General features: G+C 39.4%; 1 protein-coding gene across 6 annotated transcripts in view; it reads left to right on the top strand.

The window, feature by feature from the left end:
- CUL2 (cullin 2) overlaps positions 1-23,473 on the top strand; it is a 73,706-nt gene that overhangs the window by 1,590 nt on the left and 48,643 nt on the right. For 5 of the 6 annotated variants that reach the window (XM_069547375.1, XM_069547371.1, XM_069547376.1 and 2 more), the window contains 2 exons: positions 16,229-16,369; positions 21,686-21,788. In XM_069547375.1, coding sequence (XP_069403476.1) covers positions 16,251-16,369; positions 21,686-21,788 — 222 coding nt within the window. In that variant the 5' untranslated portion in view covers positions 16,229-16,250. Of the gene's footprint in view, positions 1-11,260; positions 11,369-16,228; positions 16,370-21,685; positions 21,789-23,473 lie in introns of all 6 variants that reach the window. The other variant, XM_069547374.1, reaches the window with a different exon arrangement.

Genomic DNA, 23,473 nt, shown 5'->3' on the forward strand with positions numbered 1-23,473 from the left:
AATGGAATGTTGTAGGCCTTCTTCAAAGTCTGTTTTGCCTTGCCTTTGTCAGTTCACTATTTATTAAGCACCTGGTTTGTATGACAAGCATTACCTGAGGCCTTAGGGATACAGCCATAAACAGGACATGTGAAAGTTCTGCTCTCCAGGAGCTTCAGTTCTGGGAGGTAAGGGAAAGCCAGAAAGTAAGAAATAGAAAAAGTTTCAGCCAATCCAAAATGCTATAAAAGAAGTAAAATAGGAAGGCGTGGTAGTGACGAGGAGAGACTGCTTCAGATGCTGTGGTCAGGAAAGACCTGTCTGAGACTTTTGACCTGATATCTGAAAAGTGGGAAGAATATGGCCTCTGCAAGTCTGAGGGAACAGCAAATGGATATGTCCAAAGGTAGTTTCAAGCTTAGGTTCAGCAAACTGAAAGCAACTCACTGAAGTTGGGCTGAGACCCTCGTGAGAAAGAAAAGGTTAGGTGGTAGCCATGGGTCAGGTCATGTGAGGTCTGTTATCCAGAGGAGTGTGTTTGGCTTTTATTCTTGAGGATCATTGAAAAGCTGTTCCCTTTTTGCAAAGCTGGGAGTGATATGGTCTGGTTTACAATCTGACTTGAAGGAGGTTGGATAAGAGGAAAGAAGCAGGCCTACTGGTGAGAAGGCTGTGGCAGGTCTGAGTAGTGACCAAAGGCAAAGAAAAAAGATGCTGAGGTCTATTTTGGAGTTGAAAGCAGTGATCTGGCCTGGTTCGGATGGGAATGCGGTTGGCTGGGATGGGGGTGACTCCTGGGTTTGAGGCTTCACTTGGAACGTGGTGACGCCGTGACGCCGTGAATTGAGACGGGGAAGTGAGGGAAGCAGGTTGTTGTATGGGTGTAGGGTTGGATGGGACATTTGAAGTAGGACCTATTCAGTATTCATGTAGAGGTGAGAAGCAGGCGGTTGGATACCCAAGTCTGGAATTCAGTGGAGAGATTAGGGAGGCATTCATTGATTCAACAAGTATTTTTTAAGCACCAGCTATGGACTAGGCAGTGGGAATACATCATAGTGAAAAAATAGACAAAAATCTCTGCCTTCATAGGATTTAACTTTTAGTCAGAGAAAGATACGGGGAGTCATCTGACTTTATCTGTTGGTTATTATAATTATGTTAATTTTTTAAAGAAGTAAAAACTCCTCTGTTTTGCTTCTTGTTATAATTATCTTTAGATACAAACTATATTCACATGATTCAGAATTTGAAATGTTTGATGGAATATAGAATGAGAGTCTCTATTTCTTGTCCCAACATATTTGAGGCCAAATATTTTGATGGTCTCTCAACACATCTTTCCAAAGATATATTTTGTGCACATGTAGACAAATGTGTGTTAGGTTTCTTCTCCCCACTTGGCAAAAATGGTAGCATACTTGCTTTGATTTGACACCTTGTATTTTTTAGAGTATTAAATAGTATTTAAAAGGTTATGAAACAGTATGAGACCATCTGAAATAAGAATGTACGAAAGAAGAGGAGACGGTCCTGGGGCACCACAGCATTTTCTGATTTGGTCCCTGTCTTCTGTGAGTTTAGGAGCTGCAGATACGGAGTTTAGTTTAAAGAGCTGTTTTGGTGAGGCTTTTTTTTTTTTTAACAAAAGTTTGCACTGTTTCTTGTGTCTTTCACCTTTCTTATCTGCCTGTTTTCTTTATGTGCTAGAAAAATGTTTGATTATGATCGAAAGCAGCATTTCCGTGAATGTACTGTCAGTTAAATTCAAGTAAGTTGATAAAAAGACCAGCATTGAATCTTAATGTTTTGAGGAAGTTTAGCTAATGTTAAAGGTTGGAAAAACAAGCAGAAATTTGGAATGTTTTCGTGAGACAAAAGTTATTGGTACTTGAGATGTGTGACTGAATTCTCTCTCAGTAATCAGTTAATAACCAGACTATCTGTTCAGAGTTGTCTGGCCCTTTGCCTGGGTTTGAATCTTAACAGTCAAGTTTCTGTTGCGTTGCAGATGTTAGCATAATTCTTATGTTACCATCTTTAGGAATACAGACCGTCCCCAATTTACAATGATTTGCCTTAACAATTTTTCAGCTTTATGGTGGTACAAAAGCAATATGAATTCAGTAGAACCCTATTTTGAATTTTGATCTTTTCTTCGTCTAGCAATATGGAGTATGATAGTCTTGTGATGCTGGGCAGTGGCAGCGAGCCTCAGCTCCCAGAAAGCCAAGCAGTCATGAGAGGGAACAACCAGTACACTGAACAGTCATCCCGCATGTGGGCAACTGTTTTGTTTTTCATCAGTGTAGCAGTCACAGAATTACATGATATAGTCAACATGGTATTACAAAGTAGGCTTTCTGTTAGATGATTTGCCTAACCATGGGCTCATGTAGGCGTCCTGAGCACTTTTAAGGTAGGCTAGGCTAAGGTATGATGTTCGGTATGATGTAAGGTATGAGGTGTATTAAATGTATCTTGACGATATTTGTAACTTTTGATGGATTTGGGGAGACATAACCTGATCTTAAGTTGAAGAAGATCTATATAAGATTCAGACTATGTTACCACTTTGTATTTGGGAAGGCCTGTTGAAGATACTGAAACAGTGAAGTTCCTTTAAGTCTTAAAAGTTTTGAGACAATGACTAGAGTTAAGGTCCTGATATTAGCATCTGCTACAACTTTTGGGGTGCAGTTAATGTTAGCTTCCCCTGTTGATTGACCCAGAGGAGGGGAGATGGAATATTTTCTTTCAGTTGCTTAAGCTTAATTTTTTCTGAAGAATTAAAAAACTCACTCATTGTGTTCCCTACTGAATTTAATACTATTTTTTATATTGGTTGACATTTTGATTTTCACTTAGCTGTCTTTAGTCAGACACTTTATATGTAAATTGATCTACCTCTTTGTGTTTTTTTTTTTCAACATTGTTCTGGATTTATGAACTGTTTTGTTCAGTTTGATTTTGTTTATGTTATTGTTACCTCCCTTTTTTTTTTCATCTGAGATGATCAGTAAGTGTTTAGTTTCTAGGTTAGAGAAATATCTTTAAAAAAATTAGTTTTTCTTGTTTTGAAGCATTAGTAGTAATACTATGAAATATGTGTGTTTAGTGTATTAAGCTTACTTAAACTCTGTAAATGTAGATGTTAATGTTATATTTGAAGATCTTAGTTATCCAGAGCATTTTCACTTAACAGTGTAAATGTTACTGTTGTTATTTAATCATTGAATTATAGCCTGACTGATGAAAAATTCTGACACATATACAGTCAGGTTAGTAGTTTATCATCTTTGTTTCTCTTATCAGCTGTAAGCTTCTTGAAGGCAACATCTTTAATACCTGGTAGAGGTCTGAGTATTGTGAATTCTTAATAAATATCTATTAACTCAATGACTTAAGTCTTGTTCTAATATAGGTTGCTTTTCAGATAATGAAATGTCAGATTTACCATGTGTAAATATTTCTTGAATTTCTCAGTTTTGCTTTACTTCAGTTGATGGAAAGCACAGGATACTTAATTTTTTTACTTTATTTTATTTTTGTTTCTTTTTTGTTGATTTGGCTGCATCATGTAGCAAGTAGGATTTTAGTTCCCCAACCAGGGATCAAATGCATGGCCCCTGTAGCAAAAGCATTGAGTCTCGACTGCCAGGGAAGTCCCTTAAATTTAAATGTTGAAATAATTCGAGACTCTACAGAGAAGTTGCACAAATGGTACAGAAAGCTCAGGTACATCTTTCTCCAGATTTCCCTAATGCTAACAGCTTACATAACCAGGGTGCAATGATCAAAACGAGGAAAATTAACATTGGTACCATGCTGTTAATTAAACTACAGACCTTTATGTGAATCCCACTAGTTTTTCCTGTAATGTCCTTTATCTTTTCAAGATTCAGTTCAGGATCAGACACAGCATTTAGCATCTGTCTCCCTAGTCTCTTCTAATCTGTGATGATCTTTTCTTATCTTCCATTATCTTCATGCTTGCAATGAATGGTCAGTTTATTTTGTAGAATGACTCAATTTGGGTTTCTCTGATGGTTTCTCATAGTTAGATTGAGGTGGTACATTTTTGGCAGGCATACTAAAGAAGTGATGCTGAGTCTACAGCATATCATATTGCAGGATACAGGATGTCAGTATGTTGTATTAGAGGTGATGTTAGCTCTCATTAAGGTCATGTCTGTTAAATTTCTTTGCTTGTAGAAGTTACTATTTTTTCTCTCTGTAATTGCTGGATATATAGGGGAGATTCTTTGAAACTATGCAGAAATCCTGTTCTCAGATTTTTGTCCTTTCATTTCAGCGTTCTTTGGTAGTTCTTGCTTACAACAATAATTACAGCAGTGTTCACCTGATGGCAATTTTATATTTTTCTCATTTCCTTCTATACTTATTAATTGGAATTCTTCTGTAAGGGAGAACTGTCCCTTCTCCATCTTTGTATCCATGTTGAGTCAGAGATACTTGTTTTACTCTATGGTTTATAATTTAATTTTATCTTCATTTAATCACTCAGATTGTTCTGCTATGGCTTTCAAGTTTGCTCTTTGTCTTTTTAACATCCTCCAATCTCTTTAAGAAAGCACTTTCTGTTTTCTGACATCTTAACATGTCCAGACTCATTATATTGCCCCTGCTGCAGTCCTGGAACCAGTCACTTCTCCAGTGAGCTCTGGTTCCTTCTCTTGAAGAATGGTTTTTAGAAACCAAGATCTAGATGTTAGGTGTGCTGATTGCCACCGGGTGTCAGTGAACAGAGCTAGAAATACGTGTATGAATACTAATCCATGCATACACAACATCTGTTTATTTCTATATCTTTTCGTCTCTCTGTGTGTTAAAAACCATACTGATAACTCTCATTCCAGTCAAACACTAGCATTTACACTTGCTATCCCCTTTTATTTATAACTGCTGTTTTCTGATAAAAATAGAGCATACTTTCCCAATAGTCATAATAATGGTTTGAAGTTACCAAAGTGAGTCCAAGGTTTTTAGATAATGTGACTTAATTTAGCTCTCAGAATAGGATAACAAATATTGCAAGTCATTGGGTTGTTAAAAAGGATAACTAGAGTATAATTTGAGTAATCCTTTTTAATATTTGGACAGATGGTCAGGACTAGAAAGAAAACTCAGTGTTAGTGATTATTTGTGAAAAGGCGGATTGGTCACAGCTTTGTCTAACCTGTGCGCCAAGGTGGGTGGGCTTGCCTACTCATAAGAAACTCAGATTAATTCAAGTTCTCTAACTCATCCTTGAAACATATGTAAGAATTTTTTTAAGGCTAGTTGGAGTCTTAAATTCCTGCCTGGCTTATTAAAATTGGAAAAAAGTGAGCAAGTAAGTGAAAAAAGACATAAAGCTTCATTGAGATAGGAACCATGGAAAGAAATACTGTCTGTAGACATGTGGGAGAGTCTCATATCATGGAAGAGAAAGGTCTTTAATTCTGGTCAAGTTGACTTTAGTTTGGAAGCAGATTCTTCTATAATTTCTTTGTTGTATTTCAAATATATTCCGTATTTCCTACTGTCCCCCCTTCCTAAGGTTTTCTTCCTGCACGGTACATTTTGCCAGTGGGAGTTACAGACCACTGTGTTTCTGTTAACTTTTTTTCACCAGTGTCTGCCTTTTTGAAAAAAAAAAAAAAAACTACTAGAAATTCTTTTTATTTTTAATTTAAAATTTTATTTATTTATTTGTTTTGCTGCACCAGATCTTAGTTTCGGCATGTGTAATCTCTAGTTGTTGCCTGTGGACTGTTAGTTATAGCATATGGGATCTAGTTCCCTGACCAGGAATCGAGCCTGGACCCCCTGTGTTGGGAGCATGGACTCTTAGCCACTGGACTACCAGGGAGGTCCCCTAGAAATTCTTAAGTAAGCAAGTCACATGATGGAAATGACATTTGTGGTGTGGAGCAGTGTGTGTCACACTTTATTGCAACAGTAAACATTATACCCTGAGCCTTCAGTTAACAAAGATACCTCTTCGCTATAGCTCGTGGGTCACACATTCAGTGCAGTAAGATGAAAGTGTTTAGATGCATACTTGGAGCTTATTTTCATATGAAGTCATGATAACTTTGGTCAGTGTATACCAGAGACAGTCTTAGAAATGGAAAATATTGCAGAATTAATAACACTCTTTGCTTAGGTATTAAATGTTTTCCTTATTTTATGTATTTAGGCTATAACCTGCTCGATAAGCCCCCAGTATGTCATTTTTAAAACTTACTAGGGTATATTGACTTAACTGAAATTTATTTAGGCCCCAGTATTGTTTTGATCAATGCAAAGAAATAGAGGAAAACAACAGAATGTGAAAGACTAGAGATCTCAAGAAAGTTAGAGATACCAAGGGAACATGTCATACAAAGATGGGCTCGATAAAGGACAGAAATGGTATGGACCTCACAGAAGCAGAAGATATTAAGACAAGGTGGCAAGAATACACAGAAGAACTGTACAAAAAAGATCTTCACGACCCAGATAATCACGATGGTGGGATCACTCACCTAGAGCCAGACATCCTGGAATGTGAAGTCAAGTGGGCCTTAGGAAGCATCACTATGAACAAAGCTAGTGGAGGTGATGGAATTCCAGTTGAGATATTTCAAATCCTGAAGGATGATGCTGTGAAAGTGCTGCACTCAATATGCCAGCAAATTTGGAAAACTCAGCAGTCCTGAGTGAAAACTCAGGACTGGAAAAGGTCAGTTTTCATTCCAATCCCAAAGAAAGGCAATGCCAAAGAATGCTCAAACTACCGCACAATTGCGCTCATCTCACATGCTAGTAAAGTAATGCTCAAAATTCTCCAAGCCAGGCTTCAGCAGTACGTGAACCGTGAAGTTCCAGATGGTCAAGCTGGTTTTAGAAAAGGCAGAGGAACCAGAGATCAAATTGCCAACATCCGCTGAATCAACAAAAAAGCAAGAGTTCCAGAAAAACATCTCTTTCTGCTTTCTTGACTATGCCAAAGCCTTTGACTGTGTGGATCACAATAAACTGTGGAAAATTCTGAAAGAGATGGTAATACCAGACCACCTGACCTGCCTCTTGAGAAACCTATATGCAAGTCAGGAAGCAACAGTTAGAATTGGACATAGAACAACAGACTGGTTCCAGATAGGAAAAGGAGTACATCACGGCTGTACATTGTCACCCTGCTTATTTAACTTCTATGCAGAGTACATCATGAGAAACGCTGGGCTGGACGAAGCACAAGCTGGAATCAAGATTGCTGGGAGAAATATCAATAACCTCAGATATGCAGATGATACCACCCTTATGGCAGAAAGTGAAGAAGAACTAAAGAGCCTCTTGATGGAAGTAAAAGAGGAGAGTGAACAAGTTGACTTAAAGCTCAACATTCAGAAAACGAAGATCATGGCATCTGGTCCCATCACTTCATGGGAAATAGATGGGGAAACAGTGGACACAGTGTCAGACTTTATTTTTGGGGGCTCTAAAATCACTGCAGATGGTGATTGCAGCCATGAAATTAAAAGACACTTAGTCCTTGGAAGGAAAGTTATGACCAACCTAGATAGCATATGCAAAAGCAGAGACATTACTTTGCCAACAAAGGTCTGTCTAGTCAAGGCTATGGTTTTTCCAGTGGTCATGTATGGATCTGAAAGTTGGACTGTGAAGAAAGCTGAGCACCGAAGAATTGATGCTTTTCAACTGTGGTGTTGGAGAAGACTCTTGAGAGTCCCTTGGACTGCAAGGAGATCCAACCAGTCCATTCTAAAGGAGATCAATCAGTCCTGGATGTTCATTGGAAGGACTGATGCTAAAGCTGAAACTTCAATACTTCGGCCACCTCATGCAACGAGTTGACTCATTGGAAAAGACTGATGCTGGGAGGGATTGGGGGCAGGAAGAGAAGGGGACAACAGAGGATGAGATGGCTGGATGGCATCACCGACTCGATGGACATGAGTTTGAATAAACTCCCGGAGTTAGTGATGGACATGGAGGCCTGGAGTGCTGCAGTTCATGGGGTTGCAAAGAATCGGACACGACTGAGCTACTGAACTGAACTGATTCTTTTGATAATTTTTGGAATGCCAGTGTTTTATTGCTGGGAATGATCAGTACAGAAATAAAAAGTTAAATTTGACGGGTTTTTTGTTTTATTTTTGATTTTTTTTTTTTACTAAAAAAGACATTAAGTGTTTAGCCATTTACATTGTTGATAATTATACTTTTGGAAGGCAACTGAAATGTTCATCAGTAATTAAGCTGTAGTCATACTGATCAGTATGTTGAACATGGTTATACATTTTACTAAAATAGTTTATGCTTCAAATAAAATATTTAATTATGTACCAGCATCAGTTCTGTTCTTAAAATCAGTGTTTTGAGATGCTGTTACTGCTTTACCTGCTGTAGTGTGATTATCCAAATCACTTCTTTGTGTGAAAAATGTCTGAGTGAAAAACAGTATCACTCCATATTAAAATCCATCTGATGTTGGCAAAATTATATCTTTTGTATTTCTGCTATTGCTGGCAACTTTGTTTTCTTTGAAACATTGTTGGGGTGGGAATTTTGTCAGGCTGTGTTAACACATCATAACACATTGTCACGCTGTGGTTCAGAACTCTTTGAGCATCTGTACTTCAAAGCTAAGATTCTTGGGAGAAAGGAAAGGTTAGTGTGTTTGTGCATAATCAGTTGCTCAGTCATGTCCAGCTCTTCTGTGAGTCCGTGGACCAACGAGGCTTCTCTGTCCATGGGGTTCTTCAGGCAAGATTACTGGAGTGGGTTGCTATCTCCTCCTCCAGGGGATCTCTTTTAGTGTTCCGGGGAGTGAGGTAGGTGTGTGAAGAGAAAAAAGGAAAAGAGATTTTAGAACATTGCTGTCAGAAATCTAGATAACTTATCAATTTGATTTTTGTCTTTAGCTTGGATTACCTAGCTATTCTCTGTAGAGCTAGTAACTGATTAGAAAATGTTTGTTGTCAGAATACTAGTCGAGTATCTGTCCTGAGTCTCTGACAATCAGTGATTTGATGTATGTTTTTATATTTTTTACTTTTGCAGCAACCATACAATATGTAGCTTGATGAGTATGTCTGCTTTCACTTGGCATAATGCTTTTGAGAATCCTCTGCTGTTGTCCACATATCAGTGATTTGTCCCACTTTAATACTGAATAGTATACTGTTGTGTGAATTCACCGCATTTTGTTTTCCATCCACTAGTTGATGGGACATTTGGGTTTGTGCACTTTAGTAGTTATTAATAAAGGTGCTCTGAAAATTCGTGTTTAGGTTTTCCTGTAAGTGTATGTCTTCATTTCTCTTGTGTAAATACCCAGAAATGGAGTTGCTGGATCCCATGGAAAGTATATGCTTAACTTTAATAGAAACTGCCTAAGTGGTTATTAGGCAGCTTGTCACTGTTTAGTATATTAGCTGTGGGCTTGCCTTATATGACCTTTATTATCTTGAGGTGCATTCCCTCTATGCCCACTTTGTTGAGAGTTTTTGTCATAAATGAATGTTGAATTTTGACAGATGCTTTTTCTGCATCTGTTGAGATCATCATATGATTTTTCTTAAAATCAGTGTTTTGAGATGCTGTTACTGCTTTACCTGCTGTAGTGTGATTATCCAAATCACTTCTTTGTGTGAAAAATGTCTGAGTGAAAAACAGTATCACTCCATATTATTAATGTCATTGATTGATCTGTGGATGTTGAACCTTGTATCCCTGGAATATATCACAGTTGATCATGGTGTATCAATCCTTTTAATGTGTTGTTGAATTTGACTTGCTAAATTTTTTTTTGGCAGATTTTTGCATCTATGTTCATCAGGAATATTGGCCTGTAGCTTTCTTTTCTTTTTGGTGTGTGTATATATTTTTTTATTTTGATACCCATTTTGTTTATTTATTTATCTTAAAAACTTTGTATTTTGTATTGAGATATAGCTGATAACAAATATAAAAGTTGCAGGTGAACAGCGAAGGGACTCAGCCATACATACATATGTATCTAGATTTTCTTCTCTTGGAGTGTCCTTTGGTAATCATGGTAATACTGGCCTTGTAACATGAGTTTGGAAGTATCCTTCCTTCTTTTTTTTTTCTTGGAAAGAACCCTCCTGGAGCCCTTTGTTCTGTGTCTGTATAGACAGGTTGTTTTTAAAATCTGTCAAGCTTCTGTCCTGAAAAATTCCGGTTCTTCTCTTCTGTGTTAGATCCCTCTGTTTCTGGGATCCCAAGTCTTTCTTGGTTTGTTAATTTCCTCCTGATAGAGAATATCTTCCAATAGATTCCTGAGTAAAATGATTTCATATAGATTATTTGCTACCACTCTGGATAGAGAATTCTAGGTGATTAGTCATTTTTCCCCTGAGCATTTTGAAGCCGTTGCTTTTTATTACCTTCCAGCATCCAGTGTTGCAGTTGTAAATATAGATATAATTTATAGTCTGTTGTGACTTTTTTCTTTTCTGGAAAATTATAAACTCCTTTCTTTATCCTCAGTGGTTTAGTATGCCAAAAAGTGGTGCCTTGTTATTTTTAAAATCAAATATTCTGGGTACTCACTATGCCCTTCTAGGTTGGAAAACTAATGTTCATTAGTTCTGTAGTATTTTTTCTTTGATAATTACCTCTCATTCTGATTTTCTAGAATGCGTATTAATTGAATGTTAGATCTTTTGGATTAATAATACTTAAAAAAAAAACCTTTCTGATTCTGATTTCTTTTATGTGGTCCCCACTCATCCTCATATTTATGGAACTGTTAATGATGATGGTAAAGATTTTTTTTTAAACCCTTTTACTTTGATAAATTGCAAACATATACAGAGAATGAATAGTTTAATAATGCCTAATGTACTTGTCACTTATTCTCAACAACTATCAAACAGTTCATAAAGAAGCTGTTTAATTTTGAGGTAGGTCAGATAGCATTTATTACATTCATAAGTATTTTGGGATGTGTCTTTGACAGATAAGAACTCTCATTTTTAAAGCTCTCATAATTGTTATAAAAAATATTTTTAAGGTCATGAAATAGCCCCTCAGTGTTTTCAGATTTCCAGGGTTATCATAAATATGAATTTTAAAAAGGAGCGTAAATCTAGATCCAAATAGGAACAATCATACTATGGTAGATTAAATGTGCCTTTTCAGTCTATTTTAGTTTAATTTCTCCTCCGTAAATGTCTCTCACTCTCATTTTCTCTTCTCTGTCTTATGTATGTGCATAATTTTCTCCGCCCATGGGATTCTCCAGGCAAGAGCACTGGAGTGGGGTGCCATTGCCTTCTCCGTAATTTATTGAAGAAATCTGATTATCCAGTGGTTTCCTGTAGTCTGGATTTTGCTGACTTGCAGGTTGATGGTTAGTAATGTTTGTATATATATTATGTATCACATAGGAATTCAGAAGGTATTTAATGAACAGTAAGGTTAATGATAAATTGTAATTTTCTTATTAATAAGTATTTGTAGCAATTGTAACTTAAGTTGTGTTAACAGTATCTTTAGAAGAAAACTTTGTTGATGTCAGTGTGAAAAGAACTTACTAATACATTTAAAAAACTTTTAACTCAAAAATACTGATATTAAACTAGGTACTTTAATTTTGGAGGACTCATCACATATCATATCAAACATAATAGAATGAATCCAAGTACAGCCAAGCAGTGAGATGCTATTTGCCTAGTTACTTGGTTGTGTCCGACTCTTTGCGACCCCATAGACTGTGGCCTGCGAGGCTCCTCAGTCCATGGGATTCTCCAAGCAAAGAATGCTGGAGTGGGTTGCCATTTCCTTCTCCAAGAAATGCTACTAGGATTAAAGAAATCCTTATGTGTTAATATGGAATGCTTTTCCAAATGTACTGTTAAGTGAATATATTAAGTGGTGTGATGCCATTTATATAAAACAGGTAAAGAAAGACCATCTCTATATTCAATTATGTAAAAAGGGGAAATAATGACATATATGCATAAAATACTCCCAGACACATATAATAGATTCCTCTAGTGATGGGACCTGGTGATTCTAGTATAGGAGTGAGAGGGAGACTGAGATTTCAGAGTTTGCAATCATGGAAATGTACCTGTTCTCCCCTACATTCCCCTCCATATTAAATTGCTCCAGAATTTTTGGTACGGTTATTTCACCGTAAGTGCTTTAACAGCTTTATTGAGTTATCCTTCGCATACCATTCAGTGTACTCATTTGAACTGTACAGTTCAGTGGTTTTTAGCACATGTGAGGGTTGTGCAAACATGGTGACAATCAGTTTTAAAACATTTTCATCACCTAATTAGCAGTCACTTCCCATTTTTCTCCAGGTCCTCTAACCCTGTGCAAACACTAAAATACTTCCTGTGTCTGCTGATGTCTTTTCTAGATATTTCATGTAAATGGAACCCTGTAATAGGCAGTCTTTTATGACCAACTTTATTCACAGAGTATGCTTTGGAGGTTTATCTATGTTGTAGCATCTGTCAGTACTCCATTCCTTTGTACTACAGAGTAATCATTGTATGGACGTAGTACATTTTATTTATCCATTTTTTACTTGATAGACATTTGAGTGACTTCCACTTTTTTGGCTTTTATGAATAAATGCTGCTATGAACATTCGTGTCCACATTTTTGTGTTACTTTATTTTATTTTGTTTATTTTTGGCTGGGCTGGGTCTCTGTTGCTGTGGGGGCTCTTCTCTAGTTGTGGTGCTTGGGCTTCTCACTGCCATGGCTTCTGTGTGTTGCAGAGCAAGGCTGTAGGGCACTTTAGCTTCGGTAGTTGTGGCAAATGGGGTCAGTAGTTGTGGCTCCTAGGCTTTAGTTGCTCCGCGGCATGTGGGATCTTCCTGGATCAGGGATCGAACTGGAGTCTCTTGCATTGCCAGGTGCATTCTTTACCACTGAGCCACCAGGAAAGCCCCATGTCCAAGTTTTTGTGTGGACATGTTTTCTCTTGCATAGGAGTGAATTACTGAGTCACGTGGTAGCTCTGCGTTTATATAAGTCACTTTTGTAATCATTATTAACAGCCATACGATACTTAGAAATGGTGCTCTCAGTGAGAAAATCTAATCTATGAATCATTTTCAAATGTAATGAAAATTTCATAAATGTTATTGTCATAACATTTCTTTCTTTGCCCTCTGTTTTTTACACCCTTATATAAATTTTCCGTGAGTAAATGATCATTTAAACAATTTAAGTAAGATGAAGGAGCATACATTTTATTTAAGGAGCTTAAATAAAGGAGCTTTCTATTGGGTAGGCATAGAAGCTAATCGACTGTTTTAGCATACTTCCTGTTACTGGTTTGTTAGTTTTTAGTGTATTTCCCTAGGCTGATGCTTCTCTCACCTTGGTGTTCACATTTTCCATCCATCTAAGAGTGGATTATCACTGTACATAAACCCATTCTCTCTATTCTCAACAGAGAAATCAATGCCAGTCTGATTCTGCTAAAACTTGAATAAAGCTAAAAGGTAATTGACGCAACCATTAAAATAATGTATAAGCAGGGTGTGTGGTATGATCCCATTCTTATAGGGGGAGGAATGGAATGTGAAGCAAACAGTGATAGCTTTTTGGTACACAGTTACACAGTAGTCTCCCTACCCTGAGGAAGCACACAGATAATCATGGCTCAGTTCAGTTCAGTTGCTTAGTCGTGTCCGACTCTGTGACTCCATGGACTGCAACATGCCAGGCTTCCTTGTCTATCATCAACTCCTGGAGCTTGCTCAAATTAATGTCCATCGAGTTGGCTGAGGGTAGTTTAATCCTCTGATAGTGGTTAAAGAGAGTTCTTAAGTCATACAGAAGAGGACACCTTACCTAGCTTAAGTGGGCCCAGGAAATTTCTAAAAAGCTAATATTCTGGGCCAAGGCTAAAAGATCAGTAGGAGTTAGGTGAATGGATTGAAAGGAGGAGGCATGGAGAAGAAAAGAATTTTAGGTACAGAAAGCAATCAGAGTAACACTCAGTGTTTGTGAATCAACCTGTTGTGTTCAGTGACCTCTAAGCAAAGAAGTTTCCAGATTATGATGCCAAGGAAAGGAGTCCCATGGGAAGAGCAAGGTGAGGATGGGCTTCAGTCCAAGGTCACATCATGGAAGCTTGATGATCCTGTTGCCAATGAGCTTAAACCAGATGCTTTCCATAGTGGAAAATCTCAAGCTGCTTTAAGTACCAGAGTGACATGGTCAGCTCTGTGGTTTAGGTAGGTTATTTTTGTTGCTGAATGCCAGATCCAAGAGTCTAACTTTCTTGAAAGTCAAGAACTCTGTTGACCACTGTTATCCTCACCTAGTACAATGCCTGGCAGGTATCTAAGTACTCACTAAGAATGTTACTAAGTCTGCTGGAGTAGGACATGGCAACCCACTCCTAGTATTCTTGCCTGGGAAATCCCATGGACAGAGAAACCTGGTGGGCTACAGTTCATGGGGTCGCAAGGAGTTGGCCATCACTGAGCACACAGCACATAGTTGTATATGGCAGTTGAGGGCAGGGGTTCCAGCGCAGGTCTGAATCCTGATGCCATCAATAAATAGCCCTGTGACTTAAAGCAAGTTTGTCAATCAGCATGTAATTAGTTTTCTTATCCAGAAAATGGAGGGAACAGTGGGCCCTACTTCAGATTGTTGGGAGGATTAAGTGACTTTATATAAAGCACTTAGATTTGTGTTTGGCTCGTAGTAAGTATGGGCTTCCCTGATAGCTCAGTTGGTAATCTGCCTGCAGTGCAGGAGACCCTGGTTCGATTCCTGGGTCAGGAAGATCTGCTGGAGAAGGGATAGGCTACCCGCTCCAGTATTCTTGGGCTTCCTTTGTGGCTCAGCTGGTAAAGAATCTGCATGCAGTGTGGGAGACCTGGGTTGGGAAGATCCCCTGGAGAAGGGAAAGGCTACCTACTCCAGTATTCTGGCCTGGAGAATTAATTCCATGGATTATATAATCCATGGGGTCGCAAAGAGTCAGACACAACTGAGCGACTTTCACTTTCATAGTAAGTACTGTATAACAGTTATTAGTACTTCTTTGATAAAAGGTGAATGCAAACTGGAACTGTTGGGGGCCTGACCCCAGAGCTTTCATGGGGTTGCACAAGAATGTAAGGATTTAAGAAAATCCCACACAGTTAGATAGGATGTGTGAAAAGCATGAGAAGTTAAGGTTAATTTTGTGATTTAAAACTGGAGCTTTAGGTTCCCCTCTTCCCCCAAATACACACACACACGTACACACACACACAGGGATTACTGCTAGTTAGAGGAAATTTAAGGCCTGGTCTGTTGACAGAAGAGAGTGATTCAGTGTGGCACACCCTCTTTGGGCTTTTGTTTGACCTCTCTGATTCCTTTTCTTCTCTTCCTTGAAGTCTGTTACCTGGACCCCTCTGGAATTCTTTTCTTCGCCACATAAGAAGGGTCCAGAGCCTCCTCCAGTTCGTGGACCATGCAACTGGTCTCTTGTCTCGTTTCCTTTCTCTCTATGCATTCTGCCTTCTCCCTGCTGTCTCTTTACTTCCTTTTTTCCCCACAGTGGGACACAAAGAAGAAAAACGTTTCCTTCTTGTTTGGCCCTGGCTACAGACTAACTTGGTGCTTCACAGTCCCAGTAATAAGGGAAAACTTCGGGGAGGATGTGAAGGCTTGGGCTGGAAAAATGCTCCCTTGTGCAATTAAATGTAGCTTTACAAGGTTTTTCTTTTAATTCTGTTCTGGTGTGTTATGGAGAAGGATTTGGAATCCAGCTAAACTGATGCTTTAAGAAAAGAAACCCTTTAATGGTTTTGTGTTTCCTCATATATGGGCTTGGTCTCCAGTTTAAGGAGTGCAAACCTGGGGCTGAAGCCTTTTTGTCTTGACCGAGTGTCTGTTGTGCATTTTCATGTTGGAGTTTAACTTTTTGGCTCATTGAGTCCCAGCTTCTTTCTGTCAGCACGTGAAGCTTCTCATCCTTTGGACCACCCTGAATTATAAATAATTTGTGTTAAAAGTTCTCTATTTCTTAGAGTTTGTAGTGAATACAAACATTCTGAAGGATTCCTTGTCAGGACAGGCATGAAAAGATGGCAGCCAACGTTGATTGTTCTCACCACATGCCAGGCTCTGTTTCACGCCTTCCTGCATCCTGCCGCCTAATGATGTGATTGTTTTAGAGACAAGTGACTGACCCCGTGTAATTCATGCTAATGTTAGGATTGTCTTTAATTAACAGATTTCAACACTAAACTTGCATAATGTCTTTGAAACCAAGAGTAGTGGATTTTGATGAAACCTGGAACAAACTCCTCACGACAATCAAAGCTGTGGTCATGTTGGAGTACGTGGAGAGAGCAACGTGGAACGACCGCTTCTCGTATCCTTTGGTGGCACCTATGCCTGCGCCTGTCAGCAAGCACTCTGGGTTCATAAGCTTGTTGAAAACAGGTTTAAGCTTTCCTAAATGGAAGAACTTTCCAGTATAACGATTTTCAAATGTATTATTGTTAACAGTTCTAAGTTTATTGCCCATATGTGGCAGTCAACAATCTTCCATAACTTTTTGTTCAGCAAATAATGTACTGAGATTTAGCATATGTCAGACACTGCTTCAGGCTTTGGGAGTACAGCTGTGAACAAAACAAACCACTTTCCTTTCATTCTGCTGAAGGAGATAGGCGTTCAGTTCAGTTCAGTTGCTCAGTTGTGTCCGACTCTCTGCGACCCCATCAATTGCAGCACGCCAGGCCTCCCTGTCCGTCACCAACTCCCGGAGTTCACTCAGATTCACGGAAAGCAAACCTAATGCCAGTGCTACTGTTAATCATAACAGGTTAAATATCAGGGCAGTGGGTTGGGGAGGAGTGAAGCAGGGCAAGCATCTGAGTATGGCTGGAGTGTGTGTGTGACTCTGCAGATGGTGGTCAGGGAAGGTCTCTTTGAGGATGGTGATAAAACTTGAGCAAAGACTAGGACAGAGGGAGGGAGCAGGTCACCAGAGACCTAGGGGCAGCGTTGCAGGCAGGAGCACATTGCACGTTCAGCGGCTGTGAGGCGGAAACAGTTCTTACCTGGGTTGTCTGCATTTGCGAGTTAGGGGTTGTATATGAAAACATAAATTGGTGGTTTCCCTGTGTTCTAAAACCTGCTGCCTTGCATTCCTACATGAAAGCAATCTTATTTTTTAAATTTATATACATACACATGTATATATACTATACCTAATATAGAGAAGCTCTATACAGTCAGCAAAAACAAGACCGGGAGCTAACTGTGGCTCAGATCATGAACTCCTTATTGCCACATTCAGATTTAAATTGAAAAAAGTAGAGAAAACCACGAGACCATTCCTGTATGACCTAAATCGAATCCCTTACGTTATACAGTGGAAGTGACAAATAGAGTCAAGGGATTGGGTTCAAGGGATTAGTTCTGATAGAGTGCCTGATGAACTATGTATGGAGGTTCGTGACATTGTACAGGAGGCAGTGATCAGACCACCCCCAAGAGAAAAAATGGAAAAAGGCAAAATGGTTGTCTGGGAAGGCCTTACAAATAGCTGTGAAAAGAAGAGAAGCGAAAGACAAAGGAAAAAAGGAAAGATAAACCCATTTGAATGCAGAGTTCCAAAGAATAGCAGAATAGCAAGGAGAGATAAGAAAGCCTTCCTCAGTGATCAGTGCAAAGAAATAGAGGAAAACAACAGAGTGTGAAAGACTAGTGATCTCTTCAAGAAATTTAGAGATACCAAGGGAACATTTTATGCAAAGATGGCCTCAATAAAGGACAGAAATGGTATGGACCTCACAGAAGCAGAAGATATTAAGAAGAGGTGGCAAGAATGCACAGAACTGTACAAAAAAGATCTTCATGACCCAGATAACCACGATGGTGTGATCACTCACCTAGAACCAGACATCCTGGAGTGTGAAGTCAAGTGGACCTTAGGAAGCATCACTATGACCAAAGCCTAGTGGAGGTGATGGGATTCCAGCTGAACTATTTCACATCCTGAAAGATGATGCTGTGAAAGTGCTGCACTCAATATGCCAGCAAATTTGGAAAACTCAGCAGTGGCCATAGGACTGGAAAAGGTCAATTTTCATTCCAATCCCAAAAAAAGGCAATGCCAAAGAATGCTCAAACTATCGCACAATTGCGCTCATCTCACACGCTAGTAAAGTAAAGCTCAAAATTCTCCAAGCCAGGCTTCAGCAATACGTGAACCGTGAACTTCCATATGGTCAAGCTGGTTTTAGAAAAGGCAGAGGAACCAGAGATCAAATTGCCAACATCCGCTGGATCGTGGAAAAAGCAAGAGTTCCAGAAAAACATCTATTTCTGGTTTATTGACTATGCCGAAGTCTTTAACAAACTTTGGAAGTCACAACAAACTTTGGAAAATTCTTAGAAATGGGAATACCAGACCACCTGACCTGCCTCCTGAGAAATCTGTATGCAGGTCAGGAAGCAACAATTAGAACTGGACATGGAACAACAGACTGGTTCCAAATAGGAAAAGGAGTACGTCAAGGCTGTATATTGTCACCCTGCTCATTTAACTTCTATGCAGAGTACATCATGAGAAACGCTGGGCTGGAAGAAGCACAATCTGGAATCGAGATTGACGGGACAAATATCAGTAACCTCAGATATGCAGATGACACCATGCTTATGGCAGAAAGTGAGAAAGAACTAAAGAGCCTCTTGATGAAAGAGAGTGAAAAAGTTGACTTAAAATTCAACATTCAAAAAACTAAGATCATGACATCTGGTCCTGTCACTTCATGGCAAATAGATGGGGAAACAATGGCAACAGTGACAGACTTTATTTTTGGGGGCTCCAAAGTCACTACCAATGGTAACTGCAGCCATGAAATTAAAATATGCTTGCTCCTTGGAAGAAAAGCTATGACCAACCTAGATAGCATATTAAAAAGCAGAGACATTACTTTGCTAACAAAGGTCCGTCTAGTCAAAGCTGTGGTTTTTCCAGTAGTCATGTATGGATGTGAGAGTTAGACTATGAAGAAAGCTGGGAGCCGAAGAATTGATGCTTTTGAACTGTGGTGTTGGAGAAGACTCTTGAGAGTCCCTTGGACTGCAAGGAGATCAAACCAGTCAATCCTAAGGGAAATCAGTCCTGAATATTCATTGGAAGGACTGATGCTGAAGCTTGAAACTCCAATACTTTGGCCACCTGATGTGAAGAACTGACTCATTTGAAAAGACCCTGATGCTGGGAACAATTGAAGGCGGGAAGAGAAAGGGACAACAGAGGATTAGATGGTTGCATGGCATCACGACGCGACGGACACGAGTTTGAGTAAGTTCCGGGAGTTGGTGATGAATGGGGAGGCCTGGTGTGCTGCAGTCCATGAGGTTGCAAAGAATCAGACACAACTGAGTGACTGAACTGAACTGAATGTAACGTATGTATATGAAAGTGAAAGTCACTCAGTCATGTCCGACTCTTTGCGACCTCTTGGCCTGTACAGTCCATGGAATTCTCCAGGCTAGAATACTGAAGTGGGTAACCTTTCCCTTTTGCAGGGGATCTTCCCAACCCAGGGATTGAACCCAAGTCTCCCCCAGCTGAGCCACAAGGGAAGCCCAAGAATACTGGAGTGGGTAGCCTATCCCTTCTCCAGCAGATCTTTCCAACCCTGGAACTGAACATTGCAGGTGGATTCTTTACCAACTGAGCTATCAGGGAAGCCCTAACAGAGGGATCTGCCCTTTCTGAGGTTCGAACTCAGGACCTTCAGATTGAGACTGACATGCTGCCTTCTGTGCTAAGAGGGCAGACATGTATATTATATGTATATTATAGCGTTAATGATATCATTGTATAGGTAAAAACACAGTGTGACCTCCAGCACCCAGGATATATACTCTGGAGAAAACCCACAGCATTCCAGTACTTTAGCTTCTTAGTATTTGGGAGGTTAAAGCTGTCTCTAGGAACCCTCAGCTGCAGGTAGCTGGGGAGAGGGGTGGGTGGCTGGCTGACCAGCTATGCCCAATGTCTGCCAGGCGCCGTGGCTGGGAGGGCCTGGGGGCAGCCCTGGCAGACTGCTGACCTGCCTTCACCTTCTACCACAGGGACATTCCACATGAAGGAAGGGAGTAGGGTTGAGGCCTGGTCTCTGGGTTGAAGGGCCCTGTAGGAGGCTTTATGGACTGAGTAGACCCTGCAGGAACCAGAGACTCTTTCCGTCTAAAGGGAAGATGAGACGTGAAGGTATTATTACGTGGGTGAAGGTTCCTGTCATCTCCTGCTCGCTGCCCCCTCCAGCAGAGCCCTGCGGCTGAAGGATGGCTGCCTCACCGAACAAGGTGTGTGTTCTCTAGAAAGGCTGGGATTTCATAAGAGTGATTCAACTTGTTGTCAATGCCAAACCCAGTTGTTAATATTAAACCGAATGTTGGTATAGGAACAGTGAAGTTCTTTGAATTCATTACTGAATTGTTGTCAGTAAGAAACATTTGATAGGCTATCTGTATTCTAGTCACTACAGATACAGAAAATGATGGTAACTTTTCTAGAAGGCTTCATAGTTTGCAGAGATCTTTTACATTTTTAGTGTTATTTGGTGCCCCAAACACGCCTGTCAGACTGGTGGGGCTGATATAATAGATGTGGAAACTGGTACTCAGGGGTAAAGGGACCCACACACGCTGTGACTTTATGCAAGATTTCTAACATCTGATTTCTTGTACTTTCCATTGTATCTAGATGATAATTTATAATGGATTTTGCCTTAAAAGAGCTTATTATTGAACTAGTCTCTCTTAAGTTCTGTGTGTGTGTGTGGAATATCGTGAACTGTTTCTGATTGGAATCTTACTAAAAACTTTAAAAAGTGTTAAAAGTTACTTGTGCATGAATGAGGTTGGGCTAGGCAAGTACTTAGGTACTTTTAAGGCTATTTTAACTAAAATAATGAGTAAAAAGAGAAGAAGTTGGTCATAGAAGATGACAAGAGAAAATGAGCATAAGTTAAAGAAAATGGAATAATTAAATGTGTTCTTATTCTACAGAATATATAGTTACTTGTTGATTTGTAAATGGCTTTGAGATAGCTAGTTTCCTTGAAAAGTCCCTTCAGTTATTGATATTTCTAAAATGTTTATTGTTTGATCTGTTTAAGATGATCCAATTACTCTTCACCTGATCTTGAGTTTTCTGCTCCTCCCCTGAAATAAAAAAATGTCTGTGCAAACAGCAAACTTGGAATCTCAGTTTTAAAATTTTATTTTGAAAAATAAAGAACTGTGTTCCTAATTGTTCTACGACCAGTTTTTCTCTTTTTCCTTTTCCTGTTATTTTGCCCAGGAATTGACTTCTGATACTCAGATATTAGGTAGAAATTTTAGTGGTGATAAACCTTTCATATTTTGAAACTGAAAAAAAAAGCCCCCCACCCTCCTCTGAAAATTGTGCAGCACCGTATGTTAGTACTTAATTTTTTACAAAGCATTTTTTGGGGTGTGTGACTTATCTTATGTGGTCCTGCCCTGTCACATGTTGGGTCAGTGTCCTTCATTCTGTATGTATCTATATAATCCTAAACTATAAGAGTGAAATAAAGATTTTTCATTTTTTAACTTGAGTTCTAACTTGAGTTAAATCTCATTTGTTTTAAAGTAATGTTTCCAGTGAATATGAAAACCTTAACAATTTAACTAGAGATATCTATGCTTTATGTGTGGCCTATCCTGAACCCCTTGGAGAAAGACTTTATACAGAAACTAAGATTTTTTTGGAAAATCATGTACGGCATTTGCACAAGGTAAGGACTGCTGTATGTATACATGATGTAAGTGTGTTTATGGCTAGATGGTTATTTGACTAGTTCACTGTTTTCCAGTGCAGAACTTGTATCAAGTTAAGGTTATTTGTTTTGTTTCCTAAATAGCATTTTTCTAAAATGTATTTAAGAGCTATGAGTCAAGCAATGTGTGGTTACGTTCTCCAAGGGAAATCAGTTTAGTTGCTCAAGGTCATGCTACTAGTAAGTGAGGAGAGTTTCAAATCAAGATTTGTTCAACTTGAAATCAAGTCCTTACATGTTCTTCGGATGGTGTTTTTAGAACCAGGTGTTTTTGTTTTTACTGTCCCTTCCCCACCTCTTGGTGAATCTCTGTAATCAACCTTTTAGCTGCCTCTTAATATCCTATGTTGGAGAAGGCAATGGCACCCCACTCCAGTACTCCTGCCTGGGAAATCCCATGGGCAGAGGAGCCTGGTAGGCTGCAGTCTGTGGGGTTGCGAAGAGTCGGACAAGACTTTCATGCTTTTCACTTTCATGCTTTGGAGAAGGAAATGGCAACCCACTCCAGTGTTCTTGCCTGGAGAATCCCTGGGACGAGGGAGCCTGGTGGGCTACTGTCTGTGGGGTCGCACAGAGTCGGACACGACTGAAGTGACTTAGCAGCAATATCCTATGTAAGGTCTTGAAAATCCTAGGATTAGAAAGGAGGATGATAAATGAGGAAGTACGACAGGAACTCCCCGTGACCAGTTGTTTCGGTCAGTGTGCCATGCACATGAGGGACACATCACAGACTTGATAATCTGCATATACGCAGTGAACAGATTTGCAGTATTTGGCTAATGGCAGCATTTCCGACTTATTTCAGATTAGTGATCTTATCAGGAACTGGATGAGATCATTTATTGTTTGAGCTAGAAACTTTTGATCACCTTTTATTAGCCCTGTGACCCTGGGCAACTCACTTAACCTACCTCACTTAACCTGGATTGAACTTTAAGTTCTTTTATCTATAAAATAGAGATAAAGTAACATAAACTGTGTAGTGTGTCTAACGCTGCACATGAGTAGGATGAGGCCTTTTTCAAAGGGTAGTAACCTATAAGTAGAGCACAATTGATCCTGTGATATTTCCCTTATAACCTTTGACGAAAAGCTAATTTTTCAAAGCCTGTTTTATCTATTTGTTTATTATTATTTCTAAATAGGGCAAGTCCCTAGACTTAGAATTCCTAGGTCTTAAGTCATGAACATTTTTTATTTTTTTGACTTAATGCAGTTGGTCTTCCATATTGGTGGATGTGGAGGCCTGACTGTAGGGGAGTTGAGCCTCTGTGGGTTTTGGTATCCATGGGGCATCCTACAAACAGTCCCTGCTGATACTCAGGAACGACTGTAGTAAGAAATTGTTTCTGGATTTATATTTTACCCCACCAGCCGCAGAAGTTCCTAAGGGGGCCCTATTCCCTAGCATTGTTAATGCTGTGCCATGTCAATCTCTCAGTCCTGTCCGTCTCTGCAATGCCATGGACCATAGCCTGCCAGGCTCCTCTGTCCATGGAATTTCCCAGACAGGAATACTGGAATTGGTTGCCCTTTCCTACTCGAAGGAGTCTTTCTGACCCCGGGATTGAACCTGTGTCTCCTGCATTGGCAGGTGGATTCTGTTCCACACTGTGCTACCTGGGAAGTGTGGCCTTATT

This window comes from Ovis canadensis, chromosome 13 (genome assembly GCF_042477335.2).
Source record: "Ovis canadensis isolate MfBH-ARS-UI-01 breed Bighorn chromosome 13, ARS-UI_OviCan_v2, whole genome shotgun sequence".
Lineage (NCBI taxonomy): Eukaryota > Metazoa > Chordata > Mammalia > Artiodactyla > Bovidae > Ovis > Ovis canadensis.